We start from the raw sequence: 16,659 nt of genomic DNA on the forward strand, positions 1-16,659 counted from the left end.
CGCCTTGCCCTCAGATATTGAGTTGCGTGTTTTTAACTTTATTGTTGAAATGCAGGAAGGAAGGATTGGGTTTTGGCCTTACAGTGCTTCAAAATTAGAAAAACTGGCTTATGACCTTTCAGACAAAATAGGCAGGATCACACTTTTTTAACACAGAGAAAAAGACGGCCAGCAAATGGTGGTGGTCAAAATTTAAAGAACGCTATAATCTGTGTCTTTCGGACACCCGAAAAACTTATCAAGGTACAGAGCAAGCATGGCAAATCCAGTGATGGTGCAAGATTATTTTCAAAAATTAGACAAACTTTTGTCCTCAACTGGGAATAAAAAACCAGCCAAATAGGATCTGGAATGTAGATGAAAACAGGACTCACATATGTTGTAAAACCGAATAAAATAGTGTGTCAAGTTGGGAAAAAAATATGTTTACAAAAAAACATACGCAGAGCGGGGACAGCTTCAAACAGTATTGTGTTGTGTTTGCGCTGATGGAAGTTTCATCCCACCAATGGTGATTTTTTAAAGGGATAGAGATGGAGTGACCAACTCAAAGAAAACAGTCTTCCTAACTCACTTATTAGGCTATCCCCAAAAGGTTGGATAAATTCAGAACTTTTCCTAGAATGGTTTAAATTCTTCATTGGTGCTATCTGTCCAGCAAGGCCTGTTGTCTTACTGATGGACTCTCATGGCTCGCATGTTGGGCCTGAAGTCATAGAACTTGCAAAGCAAAATGAAATCTACCTTATGACTTTCCCTGCACACACGAGTCATTTATTTCAACCCCTTGATGTAGGAGTTTACAAGTCTCTGAAAAGTGTCTGGGCTAAATTGTTGAACAATCACATGTTACTGAACCCAAACAACATGCCCAGTCGTTCCCATTTCCACGAGCTCTTTACTCCTGCATTTCTGGAAAGTTTCACTCCTCTGAATATCATACACTCATTCAAGAAAGCTGGGGCTTCTCCTTATAACCCCAACGTTCTTCCTGCAGAAGCATTGGCACCAAGCAGGCTCACTGATCGCTATGGTCCATCTTCACCTGCTACTCGTGTTAGGAAGTCAGGCTACTACCTTGTGATCTTGGGCAAACACTGTCTACCCTTTCTCCAAAGGACCCCTCTGAAGAACAACTGCATGGTGTAGAAGAGCTGCTTGAAGTTCCTCACGGGGCCAAAACAAACAACATCTGAAGTTGGAGATATGGCTACGAAGGGCGCCATAAAAAGAAAGAAAAACCCCCCCAAAAAGAGCCACGAGACTCTTCTGCGAAGTGTCTAAACCCACCCGAAAGAGATAAAATGGATCAACCAAAACCCGGCACTCCTAAAGATAGGCCTGCCAAGATGATTGGAAGTGTGGTGTATGCTTGAAACTGTTCTCGGAGGACGTGAAGAAGAAGAATGGTGCTCAGTGGTTACAGTGTTCATTTTGTAAGTTCCCCTATCACGAAAAGTACCAGAAAAATCCTACAAAGGAGCTAATTTATATGTGTGACGCTTGTGAGCCGTTTTATGGAAAGTGAGGACTCGGAATTAACATCAGGTACGCCTATTTGTACAATGTTGCGAAATTACCTACCCACCATTGCGGAATTACCTGTACTAATGCAAAGTTACCTTACCTTGAAAGACTTAAGAAAAAACAGCTTTTATATTTACATATATAATGCAATAAATTTAAAACTAAAGGAAATTTTAAACTAATATGTGTTTTTTTGTATTACATACGTTTTGTAGTTTTTAAATAAATATTTCTTGTATAAAAGCCAACTTTTTAGGTTTTTACTGCGAAAATTGCCTTACCTTACCCTAGTTTGCGATAAAATAATCAATTTGAGTATACATGATATTTTCACTGTGTAAGATAGCTGATGTTTTGTCTTTACTGACATCTTAGATTGTGATAGCCATTAGGATTAAAACAAAATATAATCTTAACAACATATTTTATTGGGAGTATGCTAATTGATGAGTTATTTGTTATATGATTATGATTTTGATGGACTTAGTAAAAGTGTGAGTTATTAATATATGTAATTCGGTTTTGTAATTCGGAATAATTAATTTTATATTTTAATTATTAGCGTATATAACATATACCAATATTTAGTACACAATACACCTCGCTGAAATGTAATTTAAAATATTTGGTTATTCACCTTTATTTCCAACGTAGACAGCTTCCACGTGACCGCCAACCAAAACTGTTTAAAAGGAAAAAGAGAAATTAATATGATATACAACTAATATCAAATTATATTTAATTTTATTTGTAGTAATATAGGAACATTTACATCTGTAAACAGATCTTATATTAAAATAGGGGGTTTTGTTATATATAGTTATAACAGTTTCTTGGTACATACATGCGCCTAAAATTAATTTTACATTTTTTATTGCATAGCGATGATTATTTGGTGTTATTTTTATTACATATACATGTTTATTAAATTTATTGCGATATACACACACCGATCAAGTCTCTTTTTCGTCAATAAGTAAAACTTGAGCGTAGTAGGAATTTTCAAATAGGAATTTTCAAATAATTTCAGGATTACTTTTTCAAATGATCTGTAAAAGTCAGGTTTTAACTAGCCTTGCAGTTTTAAGTTGGATTTATATTGATTACTATTTTATGTAGCTGTGAAAAATAAAATAAATTATTTCTTGAAAGTTTGCGGATATTTTGTAACCCTTAGTAATTTGGCTAAAATACATTTCCGAGACTCTCAAATGAATGACTAAACTAATAATCAGTAGAAATAATATTATTAATTTACAATGAGTGTTAATTATTTGATTAAAGCAAAATCCATGTATTCATTACATGGTGTAGGTATTAGAAAACCTGGTTCATAACTATTTTCTTTTATCCTACAATTTAATTTGTTGGAAAGACAAGTTAGATATTTCAAGATTAGTTTCAAGAAATCACATTATGTTACACGATGTATTACAATTAGTTGAAAAAATATATAAAAAGTTGCTTACAAAATTTTCTTGAAGAAATCGCTTGAATAATTTGATAAAAGAAAACATGTTACACAATAAGTATCTTTATGTACAACTTCAAAATATTATACAGTTATACAAAATATATAAAATTTATTAGTACTTTTAAATTTTGGTTATAATATTGGTTTATTTAACAAATATACATTTTACTACAACGATTTAATCATTCTAAAAAGAAAGTATTCGACTGAGGTTTCTGAAATTTGTAATATAATATAACTTCTACAATTTTTTTTACAGATATTTTGAGGATAAAACTTCTCCAAATCGTTAGTATACTTAAATTGTAAATATTTATAAATAAATAATTATAGTTTCCTAGGTAGTACTAATCGATTGAAGCTAATCAAAGCTATCTCTAGCTAATTTATTTTTAGTAAATTTTTTGAGTAAACTTAATTTATTTAATGTATGTATCATGAAACGAAATGTTTTGTCTATTATACATAAGAATAAAAACTAATATAATTTGGAATATTGCAATTCATCAACGTAAAAGTCAACTTTATAATGTTCAGTTTAGACACTGAAACTGTAATAATAACAGTGTCGACCAATTAAAAAATATACAAATATACAATTTTCATTTTACATTTAATTGGAGAAGATATTCAGGTTATACAATTCTACCAATGCGTTATGAAATTTTAAATTTATAACCCTAAAATATAACGACTACTTCAATATTAGTTTCAGATGGGAGGATGAGTATTCAAAACTTAACTACCTATGTTTATGCATTTCGTAATATTCTGTTCTTTCCTTGAAAGTATAAAAACGTATGACTAAAAAGGGGGTACCTATTTCAATATTTAAAACTGAATAATTACGCTTATTCCGTGTTACAAATTTAGTCGGCTAAACAAGCAAGCGGGTATAAAATTTATAACTACGGGTATTCTAATTTAACTTGGCAGACAAATTACTACTCGAACGCTAAAAGTGGACATGAACTAAATCATAACAATGCTGATGAACTAAATCTCAACTTTGTAACTTGGTCGTCTACCGAACGTTGCTGAATGTAACCGACATAGTTCATAGACTTTCAGACAGTTATAGTACAATAGCTAATAACCTACAAAACATTTTATTACTAATTTTTACAGAAAACATAATGTAACCGGCATCACTTAGGTTGCATTTAATATTTTTATCATCATTGAACTCAGTTTATTTACACATTATATTATTGTGATATTTTCTCGTTACCATCAATATTATGTATAAATCCTTTGCAGTGAGATACACCATCATAGAAGTCAATGTTGCTTTATTGAAATGAACCTTCATGTACAGTTGCATGTGTTTCAGGTCGATTTGCGTTCGATATGTCAAACTTAAAGACTGAAAGACAGGAATGAATATTTTCTTCTGCTCGAGTATTAGCTAAGCGTCGCGAAATACCATTAACACTTTTTAAGAATAACTTATTAGCTTATAGTGTAATTTGCTTAATTACTAATTTTAAATGAAACACCGATTTAAAAACATATTCCAAACCAAATCAGAAAATCATGCTTTTATCTATTTATCTTGTTAATAAAGATTCATTTTGTTAACAATATTGACATATTCAGCAATGCCAGTTGATGAAATGACAATTAGTAATTTTTTGACCATTGAAATACTTTCGCGTTTGTTTACTTATTTGCATTTTAGTCACTGAGTATAATAAATATAGTTGTGCTTAAATATAATTTACAACAGATATTGAAAATGTGTGGAAAGTATAATAAATATTTCTTTTAAGGAAAGTTGAAAGCTGAGGCATGGTTGAGGTATCGTTTCCACTCCAAACAGAATTATATCTGTCTGCTATTATCAGAGAGAGCTTTCAATACCTGAGCGGTTAAAAATTTTCCCTGAGTTCCACTTTTTATACTCAGGTGTGTAATAATAATTTATTCTTCTATTTTCTTATCGAAAGTAAAATTATGTTTAAATCTTTCTGTCTTATGATCGGAATGATAAAGATCTCCCTTTAAATGACCGGTTTCACAACCACAATTAAACAATGATAAAAAGTATACAGAACTTAATATTGACTCCTTACAACATTTATATCGATACAAGTAATACAAATAATGTATTGCACCATTTAGACAATGAGTTTTATATTTTTAATTCACTATAAATAATTATAGCTAAGCTATATATATATATATATATGTGTGTGTGTGTGTGTGTATATAATTTTTTTCTTAGACTACCTAGATAATTTAATTCATTGACTAATTAGATTTTTTTGTTATATTTAATGTCAAGCACAACATGATGACATAACATAACATTTTAGTAAATAAGCAACTAATATTATATTTGGAAAAGAGAAAGAGTTTCTTAAAATAGTTATAAATTAAATTAAACTCAAGCTCGAATAGAAGATATTTAACTTAATATTTCAGGTTCTAGACTTCACAACAAAAAACTAAAGAATAAACCAAGATTAGGAGCTTATAATCTCACACATTTGTCACGTTTACATAGAACCATTGCAAATGAGGTCCAATGAATACCCATTTGTGTTCTTATAATTATACACACATTATAATTTATTTACTTTACCAGTCGTATAATCGGTTCAAATGTGTCTATACAGGGTGAGTAGCTCTTGGTGTGACAAAATTTTTGGGTTATAATGCAATGTAAATGTGATGCAATGGCGGTTATAAAAAAGTCTAACTCAAAAAATTAGGTCTGAAATGAGTTATTTTCAGTTTTTCTAAAAAACCCGTGTTTTTGTATGTAAATCTGATATTTCTCAGCAACGAGTAGACATATGTGAGCAAACTACACAATTTTTAGATTCTCCGTTAAATTTTAGATTTGAAAAAGTTATCGGTTCAAACGGTAAGAAAAGAAAATTAAGCTTCAGGTCGATTTAAATGGCAAAGTTGCTAAGTTTCAGAAAAACCGAAATATCATTGAACCCCATCTTTTTACCACACCCTGTACACAAAAATGTGTCAAGTGATATTAAAAACTTTGCCATTTAATACGCTTTAAAATGGTATGCCATATGACCATAGTTAAGTATTCGGTTACCTACTTTTATTGGTTTGAATATTAAAAGACATGCAAGCTACAAAAAGATTAAAACAATTTAATAACAACTGTACTTAATTTTTATGTTTTATCAAACTGCCTCATAAAACAGGGAATTGATGTTTTAAAAAAAACATTTAAAGCAGTTTTAAAAATTAAAACATTAAAAGTCAAATCATTGCAACTCATTCTCAAAATGGCGACCTTCTTTTCTCACACAAGCTCTTGCTCGCTTTCTCATTGCTCCTGCGGCCATTTAAAAAGACAGTTATTCCCGAAGCCTTTGAGCAGCCAGACCAATTCTCCCTCGTAATTTTTTTCTGAGTTTACTGGGGTGGAATAAACTTCCTGCTTAAAAAAAAACCCCACACAAAAAAGTCAATAGGTGTAAGGTCGGGTGATCGGGCAGGCCATGCGACAGTTCCCCCACGTCCAATCCACTCGGGATAGTTTTCAGTCAGCCATTGACGTACTGTTGCATTAAAATGTGGAGGGGCTCCATCCTGCTGGAATCGTCTCTTTCAACATTGTTCAAATTGTTCTAGAAGGTTAGGTAGGTCATGTTGAAAAAAACTTTAAGTAGATTGTTCCATTTACAGTTCCGTCAAATATGTGAGGGCCAATCAGTTGGTCGCCTAAGACTCCACACCAAAACATTAATAATAAAACGCGTTTGAAAGGATTGTTCCCTTGTCCGGTGTGGGTTTTTTTGATCAAAGTGGTGCATATTATGACAATTGAAAATTCCTGCTCTTATAAATAATGACTCATCAGTCCAAATGATTTTTCGATAAGAACGACGCTGCTCTATGTCTCTTTTTAGCAACCAAAGACAGATTTATAGTCTAGGAGCATATTCAGTTGCTTTCAGACCTTGAACAGGCGTAAAATGGTATGGATGGAACTTATTCTTATGCAAAATGTCCAAAACCTACGTCTCTAGCAAGTTATCTACTTCTAACTTCTGGATCATTCCGTTACTGAATTCAGAACCCCTTCATCTAATCCTACATCATGAACAATGTGTCCTACTTCGTTAGGTCTTTTGTGAACTGTAACCTCCCTCCACAAGACGTTGATGGAGTCTTGAGAACACAGAATGACTGGGAAGTCGGCGATCAGGGTAGCGAGCTTGATACTCTCTTCGGGCAGCACGCGCATTTCCATCACAAAACCCGTAAATGAAGTGCATATCAGCGTATTCTCGAGTAGTGAACTCCATGGCAGCCTACACTTGACTAAATTGAGCAGAAAAATAGTTTATTGGAGGTAGAAGTAATTCATGTGGACACTGGTCTTACAAAACAAGATAAGGAATGAATGTACAATACTGGTGAAAATGATAAGATAAAGAATTAAAACATTGATAAAGGATGCGACCATTAATCCATAACTAGCACCCACAAATTATTTTAAACTGTTTTTACTTTTTTGTAATCTTCAATTCCTTGTTTTATGAGGCAGTGTTATAAAACATAAAAATTAAGTACAGTTGTTATTTAATTGTGTTAATCTTTTTGTCGCTTGCATGTCTTTTAATATTCAAAACCAATAAAAGTAGGTAATGAATGTATCATGAAACGAAATGTTTTGTCTATTATACATAAGAATAAAACTAATATAATTTGGAATATTGCAATTTCATCAACGTAAAAGTCAACTTTATAATGTTCAGTTTAGACACTGAAACTGTAATAATAACAGTGTCGACCAATTAAAAAATATACAAATATACAATTTTCATTTTACATTTAATTGGAGAAGATATTCAGCTTATACAATTCTACCAATGCGTTATGAAATTTTTAAATTTATAACCCTAAAATATAACGACTACTTCAATTAGTTTCAGATGGGAGGATGAAATATTCAAAACTTAACTACCTATGTTTATGCATTTCGTAATATTCTGTTCTTTCCTTGAAAGTATAAAAAACATATGACTAAAAAGGGGTGGTACCTATTTCAATATTTAAACTGAATAATTACGCTTATTCCTGTTTACAAACTTAGTCGGCTAAACAAGCAAGCGGGTATAAAATTTATAACTACGGGGTATTATAATTTAACTTGGCAGACAAATTACTACTCGAACGCTAAAAGTGGACATGAACTAAATCATAACAATGCTGATGAACTAAATCTCAACTTTGTAACTTGGTCGTCTACCGAACGCTGCTGAATGTAACCGACATAGTTCATAGACTTTCACACAGTTATAGTACAATAGCTAATAACCTACAAAAACATTTTATTACTAATTTTTACAGAAAAACATAACGTAACCGGCATCACTTAGGTTGCATTTAATATTTTTATTATCATTTAACTTAGTTTATTTACACATTATATTATTGTGGATATTTTCTCGTTACCATCAATATTATGTATAAATCCTTTGCAGTGAGATACACCATCATAGAAGTCAATGTTGCTTTTATGGAAATGAAACCTTCATGTACAGTTGCACGTGTTCAGGTCGATTTGCGTTTGATATGTCAAACTTAAAGGACTGAAAGACAGGAATGAATATTTTCTTCTGCTAGAGTATTAGCTAAGTGTCGAGAAATACCATTAAACACTTTTTAAGAATAACTTATTAGCTTTATAGTGTAATTTGCTTAATTACTAATTTTAAACGAAAACACCGATTTTAAAAACATATCCAAACCAAATCAGAAAATCCTGCTCTTATCTATTTATCTTGTTAATAAAGATTCATTTTGTTAACAATATTGACATATTCAGCAATGCCAGTTGATGAAATGACAATTAGTAATTTTTTGACCATTGAAATACTTTCGCGTTTGTTCACTTATTTGCATTTTAGTCACTGAGTATAATAAATATAGCTGTGCTTAAATATAATTTACAACATATATTGAAAATGTGTGTAAAGTATAATAAATATTTCTTTTAAGGAAAGTTGAAAGCTGAGGCATGGTTGAGGTTTCGTTTCCACTCCAAACAGAATTATATCTGTCTGCTATTATCAGAGAGAGCTTTCAATACCTGAGCGGTTAAAAATTTTCCCTGAGTTCCACTTTTTTATTACTGAGGTGTGTAATAATAATGTCTTCTTCTATTTTCTTATCGAAAGTAAAAATTATGTTTGACTCCAATCTTATGGTTGGAATTATTTAAAATATCCCATAGGTGCCTGTTTTTGAACTCATAATAAAACAATTATAAAAAGGATACAGAAATTAATTAAAGTAATTGCGCCATTTAGACAATGAGTTTTATTCTTTATTTACTAGAAATAATTATAACCAAAGAATAAGATATTGCTTAGACTACTTATAAATAATCAAGCGCAAATTGATGTAAATAAAATTTTTGACAAATAAGTATTATATTTGAAAACAGGAAGGAGTTTGTTAACTGTGATTTAATTTTCAATTAAATTAAAGGAAGAACAAAATATATTAAACTTAATATTTAAGGTTATTGATATTAGCACTAACAACTAAAAAATAACCAAGACAAGGTATATTCTTTTCTCACACCTTTGTCACATTTACATAGAACCATTGTAAATTATGTCCTATATATATATTGGTCTTCCGATCATATGTTAGTTTGCTCATTTAAACACATACGTAATGAAACGGCCAAATACAAAATTATTGAATCGTAAAAAGTGAGAGCTCTGTGGTGTAATAGCACAACATTCACCCGGCAAGTGAGAGATCCGGGTTCGAGTCCCGGCGGAGCAAGTACTTTTTGTGGTTCAATTTTTGTAATTTAAATTAAATTAGGCTATTGCTACTTATACAATTTAATGAATGTATATAAATATATATATATATATATATAATGTACAGGATTTTTCCTTCTTATAAATGTAATGTTACACAATATTGTTTATTACACATGATATCATTTAAAAAAATGATGATATGTCTAGGAAATGAGGTTAATACCATCATTTGGTTCTAAATTTTATATTAGTTTTCTCCATACAAAGTTTTTTTTTAAGATCCACTTTTTTCATGTTATAAAAAACATTTACTTAATGAAAACATAATTTGACAAGCAATACTAACGATTAGTATTCTTTCTTGTCGGTGGGCAAGGTAGCTTAATGAAATCTGAGCAAACGTCTACTAGAGATATACATTAAACAGTATGAAATAAATTGGTTTTGTCTTTTGAATTCATCATTTATTGTAAAAACATCATGCTTGGCTGCTATTGGTCAGGATACAATAGAGGCTTATTTATTTCAAGGTGAGGTCTTAGCAATAAAATTTCCAAATTATATCTATTTAAAACACAACTATTTGTGATTTATCATGTCCATTGTCTTTCGTAAACAAAACAGTGTCAATAGCAATAGTCGCTGCGGGCGCTTCAATGTTGAGGTTAGACGTTCCATGTCCACAACAATAGTGGAAGTTTTAACGAAGTAAAGTTGTGTACTAACTTCACGTTACTTTATGTGTTGTTAGTTGAAATAGCCTTTAACATTCTAGAATGTACACAAGAAGTTGATGTTGGAAATTACTAGTCCGGAACATTCAAGATTGTGTACATTTCTTAAGATATTCAACTTGCTTATTAGAACAGTACTGGAATCAAAGTTTAAGCAGGTAATTTTGGTAAAGACATTATTTAGCGATATTTGGGAGTAAACATCGATATCAAACAATTACAACCAGTCATTATTTTTATATACAGCTTGTAATACACTACAAATATTAAGTCTCTTATATCTTTACATCCCATTGTCTTTAGTTTTTGGAAGTATCGTGTAAAACTATTGTCATAGGCTATGCTAAAAATATGCTAGAATTACTTGTATTAAACAACTTACTCTATAAATAAAGACAATGCAGCTGTCTATCCAATACTATTTTACCACTTTAAACAAACGTTTTGGATACTTTATTTGATACTATATTTTTGTTGTAATTAGAGTTAGTATTTTGAGAATGTACTCTAAACTGTCTTGACGAAATCTAATATTACCGTTTCTAGTAAAATCTTTACTCCTATGACTTATGCTACTCTAGTTGGTCTGAAACATTTTAGTAAATGTAAAAGTGTTAATGGATAGCTGAAATCTTTATTCATAATTTCTCGCTAATTACATAAATTTATCAAGTATTTGTATCTCAGTAGAAGGAAGAACACACACAATTGAAACAATTTTTAAATTATGTTAAATTTCTAACCAATGACCGAAATTAATAGGAGAAATTTGTTCAATTCCTTTAATTATAATGTTTGATAATATTTTACAAAATGTAGTTGGTATCGTATTAATTACATTATAATTAAAAATAGGTAAAACATTGGCAGGACTAACCAACACAAGTGACTGATTCTATCTAACGGACTGTGCATAAAATCAAACACAGACTAAAATACTGCTTTGAATAAATCTTCGAAGTAGCCTACGTATTATAGAATCAATCATACGTAAAAAATATTAACTTACTGAATGATTTAATAGCAGTTTTTAAAGCTCATAGGTTTATAAAATGAATTCCAGCTTTTCTAATATAACTTTCTATTCCAATTCATCCTGACGATATTTTGCAACGGATTAAAAATAAATAAATAAAATCTTTTGAAGCAAAAAGGCCGTAGTGTAATTTAACCCTGGAAGAAAATTAACTTTTCTGTTGATTATAATTATACCCTTCACTCAATTACATTGTGCCTACCTCACATTTATTTTAAAAAATTAACTACGTAAAAAGTTAACTTAATAAAATCTTGCTAAATGAAGTCCAAAACAGAATTATATTGAAAAAAATTATGGTTGCCTGTAAAGTCGGTTTTAACGGGCGAAGATTTTACGTGACAACGTCTTTTTCTCGGTTAGAATATTTATTGATATGAATATTATTAAATTGCACAATAGGAACAAGGAATTGAATGAAAATAAGAATTGCACAAATTTTAACTATAGAAATATATTTTGTTTACTAAAAAACATTGTACATAATTTTAAAATTAATTAAAATTTGTTATTGTAAATGGTAAAGTTGAATAAAACATTTACTAAAATTGGAATTTGAAATTCTTGCTAAACACAGTTAAATTCTAACTCCGCGCGTGGTGATTGGTCGGTTTAGTTCGTTTGTTTGGTTCGCACTGTTATGACAGGTTAGAGGTTATAATTTGTTATTTTAAATATTTGACTAGCAATACGCGCTGTTTCTTCTCAATCGACTGAATTACGATTGATTGCAGAGTGATTTAAACTAATAATTTACTTAACACTATCAACATTTGTCAATAGTATGACATAACCTATAAACTCAGTTTCTCATCTTTTGTGTCAATCTAACAATTAATCAATCAATCATAAACTTACGATAATGAAATATCAGTGTACAATTATTTACGTTTATTGTTGTAGTTGTTGTAAATGACGAATCTAAGCACTCCACATTTTCACGGATAAACATAGTTATCTGCTTTATCCCGTGCGGCGGACCCACAGTTATCTGCTTTATCCCGTGCGGATCCCGTGCGGCGGACCCACTGGACGGGCATCGTAACGTTACCGGGCGTTACACTTTTTCATGAGTGACTCCGAGCCGCAACCTAATTTAAGACGTTGTCACGTCAAAAAACTCAAAAGATAATAAGATAAGTTCAACGATATATGGTAAACCATGAGAATTAACGAAACTTTATTACATAGTTTTTATTTCTTATTCTTATGTGAGTTATCATAAACCCATAATATCATTTTTATAATTCAATGGCAATGACATAGAAGTATATTATTTCTGGCGTTATATTTTTTTGTCAGTATCATTTTTACTACAATTTTGTTTTTCGTAAATAAGAAATACAAATTAGTCCTGCTCCTAGCGCTTACAGAGCGACCAAGGGTGACGTTGCGTGACGCGAAACGAAAGTTGCATCCATAGACCACCAAAAGAAATAGTCACTTTAAAAATAAAAAATATTTATGAAAAGAAATTACAATCACTGAATACAGTATGTCACGTATATTTCAAGTTGACAGACCTGTGGTTAGAATTTGAGATAAAAGTAACGAAAGTACAACTCTGCAATTTTTACTCTGAGTAATAAATGTTATCAAACAGCTGAGTAAAGCACTAATACACGGTAGATGTATCAATGCACTGCAGACAGGAAGTTACTAATGTAGACCCTACCTGCACTCGACGAGAGTACACTCAATAAATGTGTTTATTCCGGAAACGGGGGCTTATTTGAATTGTAAAAGCGCACAATCTAGCTTTCGTTAAAAACCGATTAGAAAATATCTTCTTAGAAAGAAACCAATTATGAGGTGCGTTACTTTTGGTGGTAATTGATTAAGGGAGGATTTTTAAGAGGTAAAAAATCAATTTAAAATTTGTTAAGTAAATCTTTTGCAGCTTTTAAAATCTACAAACAAATGTCAGGCAGTAAGTTCTTAGGTACTAGCATCTACCCGTTTAATTAATTTATTTTAGATGATTCACTCCTAATTTACAAATCTGCCGGTTAGTGTTTCAAGCTAAAAAGATCATTTTGATGAATGGAAAAAAAACTGTAGTAGGATACCATAAATATTTTAATACCCACCTATTTAGGCCTCATTAGAATTTTAACGACTAGCATCCCATATGGTTCTCTGGCTATAATAAATTACCCAATTTAATGATAAAGTAATTGCGTGCTTTAAAATGCTCATTATGCGTGGTTTTGCCTCGCTCTTTCTCACCCCAAAAAATTAGGAGAGTGCAGCACTTGTCAACACTACGACTTAACATTATGCTATTCAAAGCAGCAAATGACAAAAATCATAAAAAACTAAATCATGTATAAACTTTACATTTGTAACTAAAATTTTTAGCACATATTTTTAACAATATAAATGTATTTTCGTGCTATTTACAGTATTTCCGTTCTAATTTCATTATTAAATACTGATTTTAAAATTGCAATCTTACTTTTTTTATGATTACAATTATTTCATTTACCGCGAACATAAACATATTAATTGGGAAAGAATTACAGAGTTTACAGAGTTTACAGAGTTTACAAAATTACATATATAAATATAAATGATATGTTATTATTTCTTGATTTTTAACCAACTGGGAACAATTATGATTTAAATTTTATCATTACTGTAAAGATCACTAATTACTTAATTAAGCTGTACTTTTTCAGTATTATATTTCCTGTTAAATGAAGCAACACGTGAAAATTCACGATTGGATGCCTCAATTAATCAGTTTATCAGTAATGGCAAAGGAAAGCTCTTTAATAATCAACTTAATACAAAGCCCTGTAGAAATGTACATGTAGCCTTGTCAGTAACAGGAATTTGCCCTACTGTTTTAATATATTAAATAGGTTCCAGAAAAATGTTACATGAACACGGTAATGAATATACAAATTATAACTGTATATCAATTAAAGAACAATGTTTTCACATAAATTATTTTATTTGTAGTAATACATATATTTTCCACATTTTAATAACTCTGTAATAATCTGTTTCTTCCACCAACAGTAAAATATATTTAAGTAAATGTAACGAAATCTCGTAGAAATTGTAAAATTATTTAAAAAATGTACTGCTATTGATAAACTCAATGAAGTTGAAGTCATTGAAATAAAATGAAGTTAATTGTATTAAATTCAGTCGCATTACAGGATTTGATTTAGTTCAATCCGGAATTTTAAGTCTATAGCTCATTTTATTACTAACAGAAAAAAGCAATAGCTTATGATAGGATTCAACGACGCTCAGCCAAATACCATGTAGCATCTTGGAAACTATTCTTGCATATGCAAAAAAAAATGAAGTTTCACTTGAAATGTCATGTGTATAAATGAAATCTTTCTCGAGATATCTTGCCACAAGGAACTTAGTCAATAAAATTTTATTAATGCATTGTTAAATTGCATTCTCAAAAGTCTACACACTAAGCACCATTTAACGATTTTGTATTGCTCGGCATAATTGGCCTTCATGTGTTAATATTCGTCACGTGTAGAAATTTCGTATGAGTAAACCGAGAATGTTCACAAGTTTATTTATTCCGCAAATTTTTGACCATTATTGTACCCAATTACAATATTTTAGCTACCGCTCAGCCAAAAAAGTACGACCACATTTTAATATACCAACATTGTGAGTTATCTTATCATCAGTTTTATGAAAGTTATATATTTAAATGCATCTTTAGTTTGACATTTAGAGATATCTCTGTATGAATTCTACCTTTCTTCTAGATGTGCCGGAAGGGATATTTAGTTTTCATTTAGTTTGAAAGCTGGCTGAAAATTTTAAAGCTTTTTGAAAAACTTCATTTTGAAGCAATAAATGGAATACGATGAAATGCGGCCAAATTGTCTTGAAAATATTAACTCGTATGTGTCCATCCATTGTTCCAACATTGCCATTAGGGAACAATAGAAATTTACTGTTTCGGTTGATGTAAATTCATCTAGGTATTAAATTTATATGAATAAATTTCGTTAAAACTATTATTATATTTATTTTATTATTTTTCAAACGACTGAATTTTATATCAGTTAAATAAATTAGTTGAAACCCAACTAATTCAAATTAATAAACATTAGTTAGGAAATGTGTATTTTATACGCCGTAATGTAGCTGTGCTACCAATTAACCTTGAGTTTATTTCAACATGCCTAAAGTTTTAAATAATTAACCTCCTTCCTTATTAATTAAAACTGTACCGCAGCTAGCAACAGGACAGCTAGCAATTAAAAAAAAATTCAAAATTTTCTGTTTTCGTGAGAAATTTTAATGATTATATTTTATTAAATTATTATAATTTTATCATGTTTGTAGGCAACTATTTTATATCCATAAAGGAAATTATAATTGTTTAAGCTTAAAATTCCCAGTTAAAAGAGAATTATGAATTTTAGTGGTGACTCATTCTTGGTTCAAAAATTCAAGTATTACTAGCAACTAGTAAATACAAAATGGTATTAAATAGGTAAAATTACCAAAATATACTAAATAAAAGTAGGATTGAAAATATATGTCTTGCCTAAACTCTTTTATTACTCATAATATATTTCTTATACATTTAAAGTCATCCGATTATGCGTTTAAATTATTACTTTTATTACATTGTTTTACATAAATTTTTTAAACTGTATTCCTTAAAGAACAGTATAGCACTTTATTTATTTACTTCTATATGAGGAAAATGTTTTTTTCGTGTACGTATTTTGAAACTAATGTATGAACCAAGCAATGTTTGTTGTACGAGACACTGTTGTTCGTAAACAGAGTACGTGTGCTGCAATCGTGTCTCCTAGATTTAAGTTGCTGGTTCCAAGCTGCATAAAACTGGTAGAAGTATCAACAAAATATATTACTGTACTGTACTGCTGTACGCCATGTTGTTTGTTAGGTGGTACTGGTTTTTACAACCGGAAATCAACACAAGTTGCTAGGGTTTCGCAGTAAAATGGCAGATGTTGTCTGTATACAGTTTTTTTACCCTTAAGGATTCTACCCCTCCACAATCACACCAGTTTAATGCATGTTCTTTAGATTTGATTTCAAATTGGCTCATAAATCCGAAAATTAATATTTTAAAGTACGAGATATGCACAA

At 30.5% G+C, this 16,659-nt stretch overlaps 1 protein-coding gene across 1 annotated transcript; it reads left to right on the plus strand.

Annotated features, from left to right (window-relative positions):
- The first annotated feature begins 678 nt into the window (after positions 1-678).
- LOC124368087 (MFS-type transporter clz9-like) lies at positions 679-1,149 on the plus strand. Its single transcript, XM_046825361.1, has one exon. The coding sequence runs from the start codon at positions 679-681 to the stop codon at positions 1,147-1,149; it is 471 nt and encodes a 156-aa protein (XP_046681317.1).
- The last annotated feature ends 15,510 nt before the right edge of the window (positions 1,150-16,659 follow it).

The sequence above is a fragment of the Homalodisca vitripennis genome, chromosome 8 (genome assembly GCF_021130785.1).
Source record: "Homalodisca vitripennis isolate AUS2020 chromosome 8, UT_GWSS_2.1, whole genome shotgun sequence".
Taxonomy (NCBI): Eukaryota; Metazoa; Arthropoda; class Insecta; order Hemiptera; family Cicadellidae; genus Homalodisca; species Homalodisca vitripennis.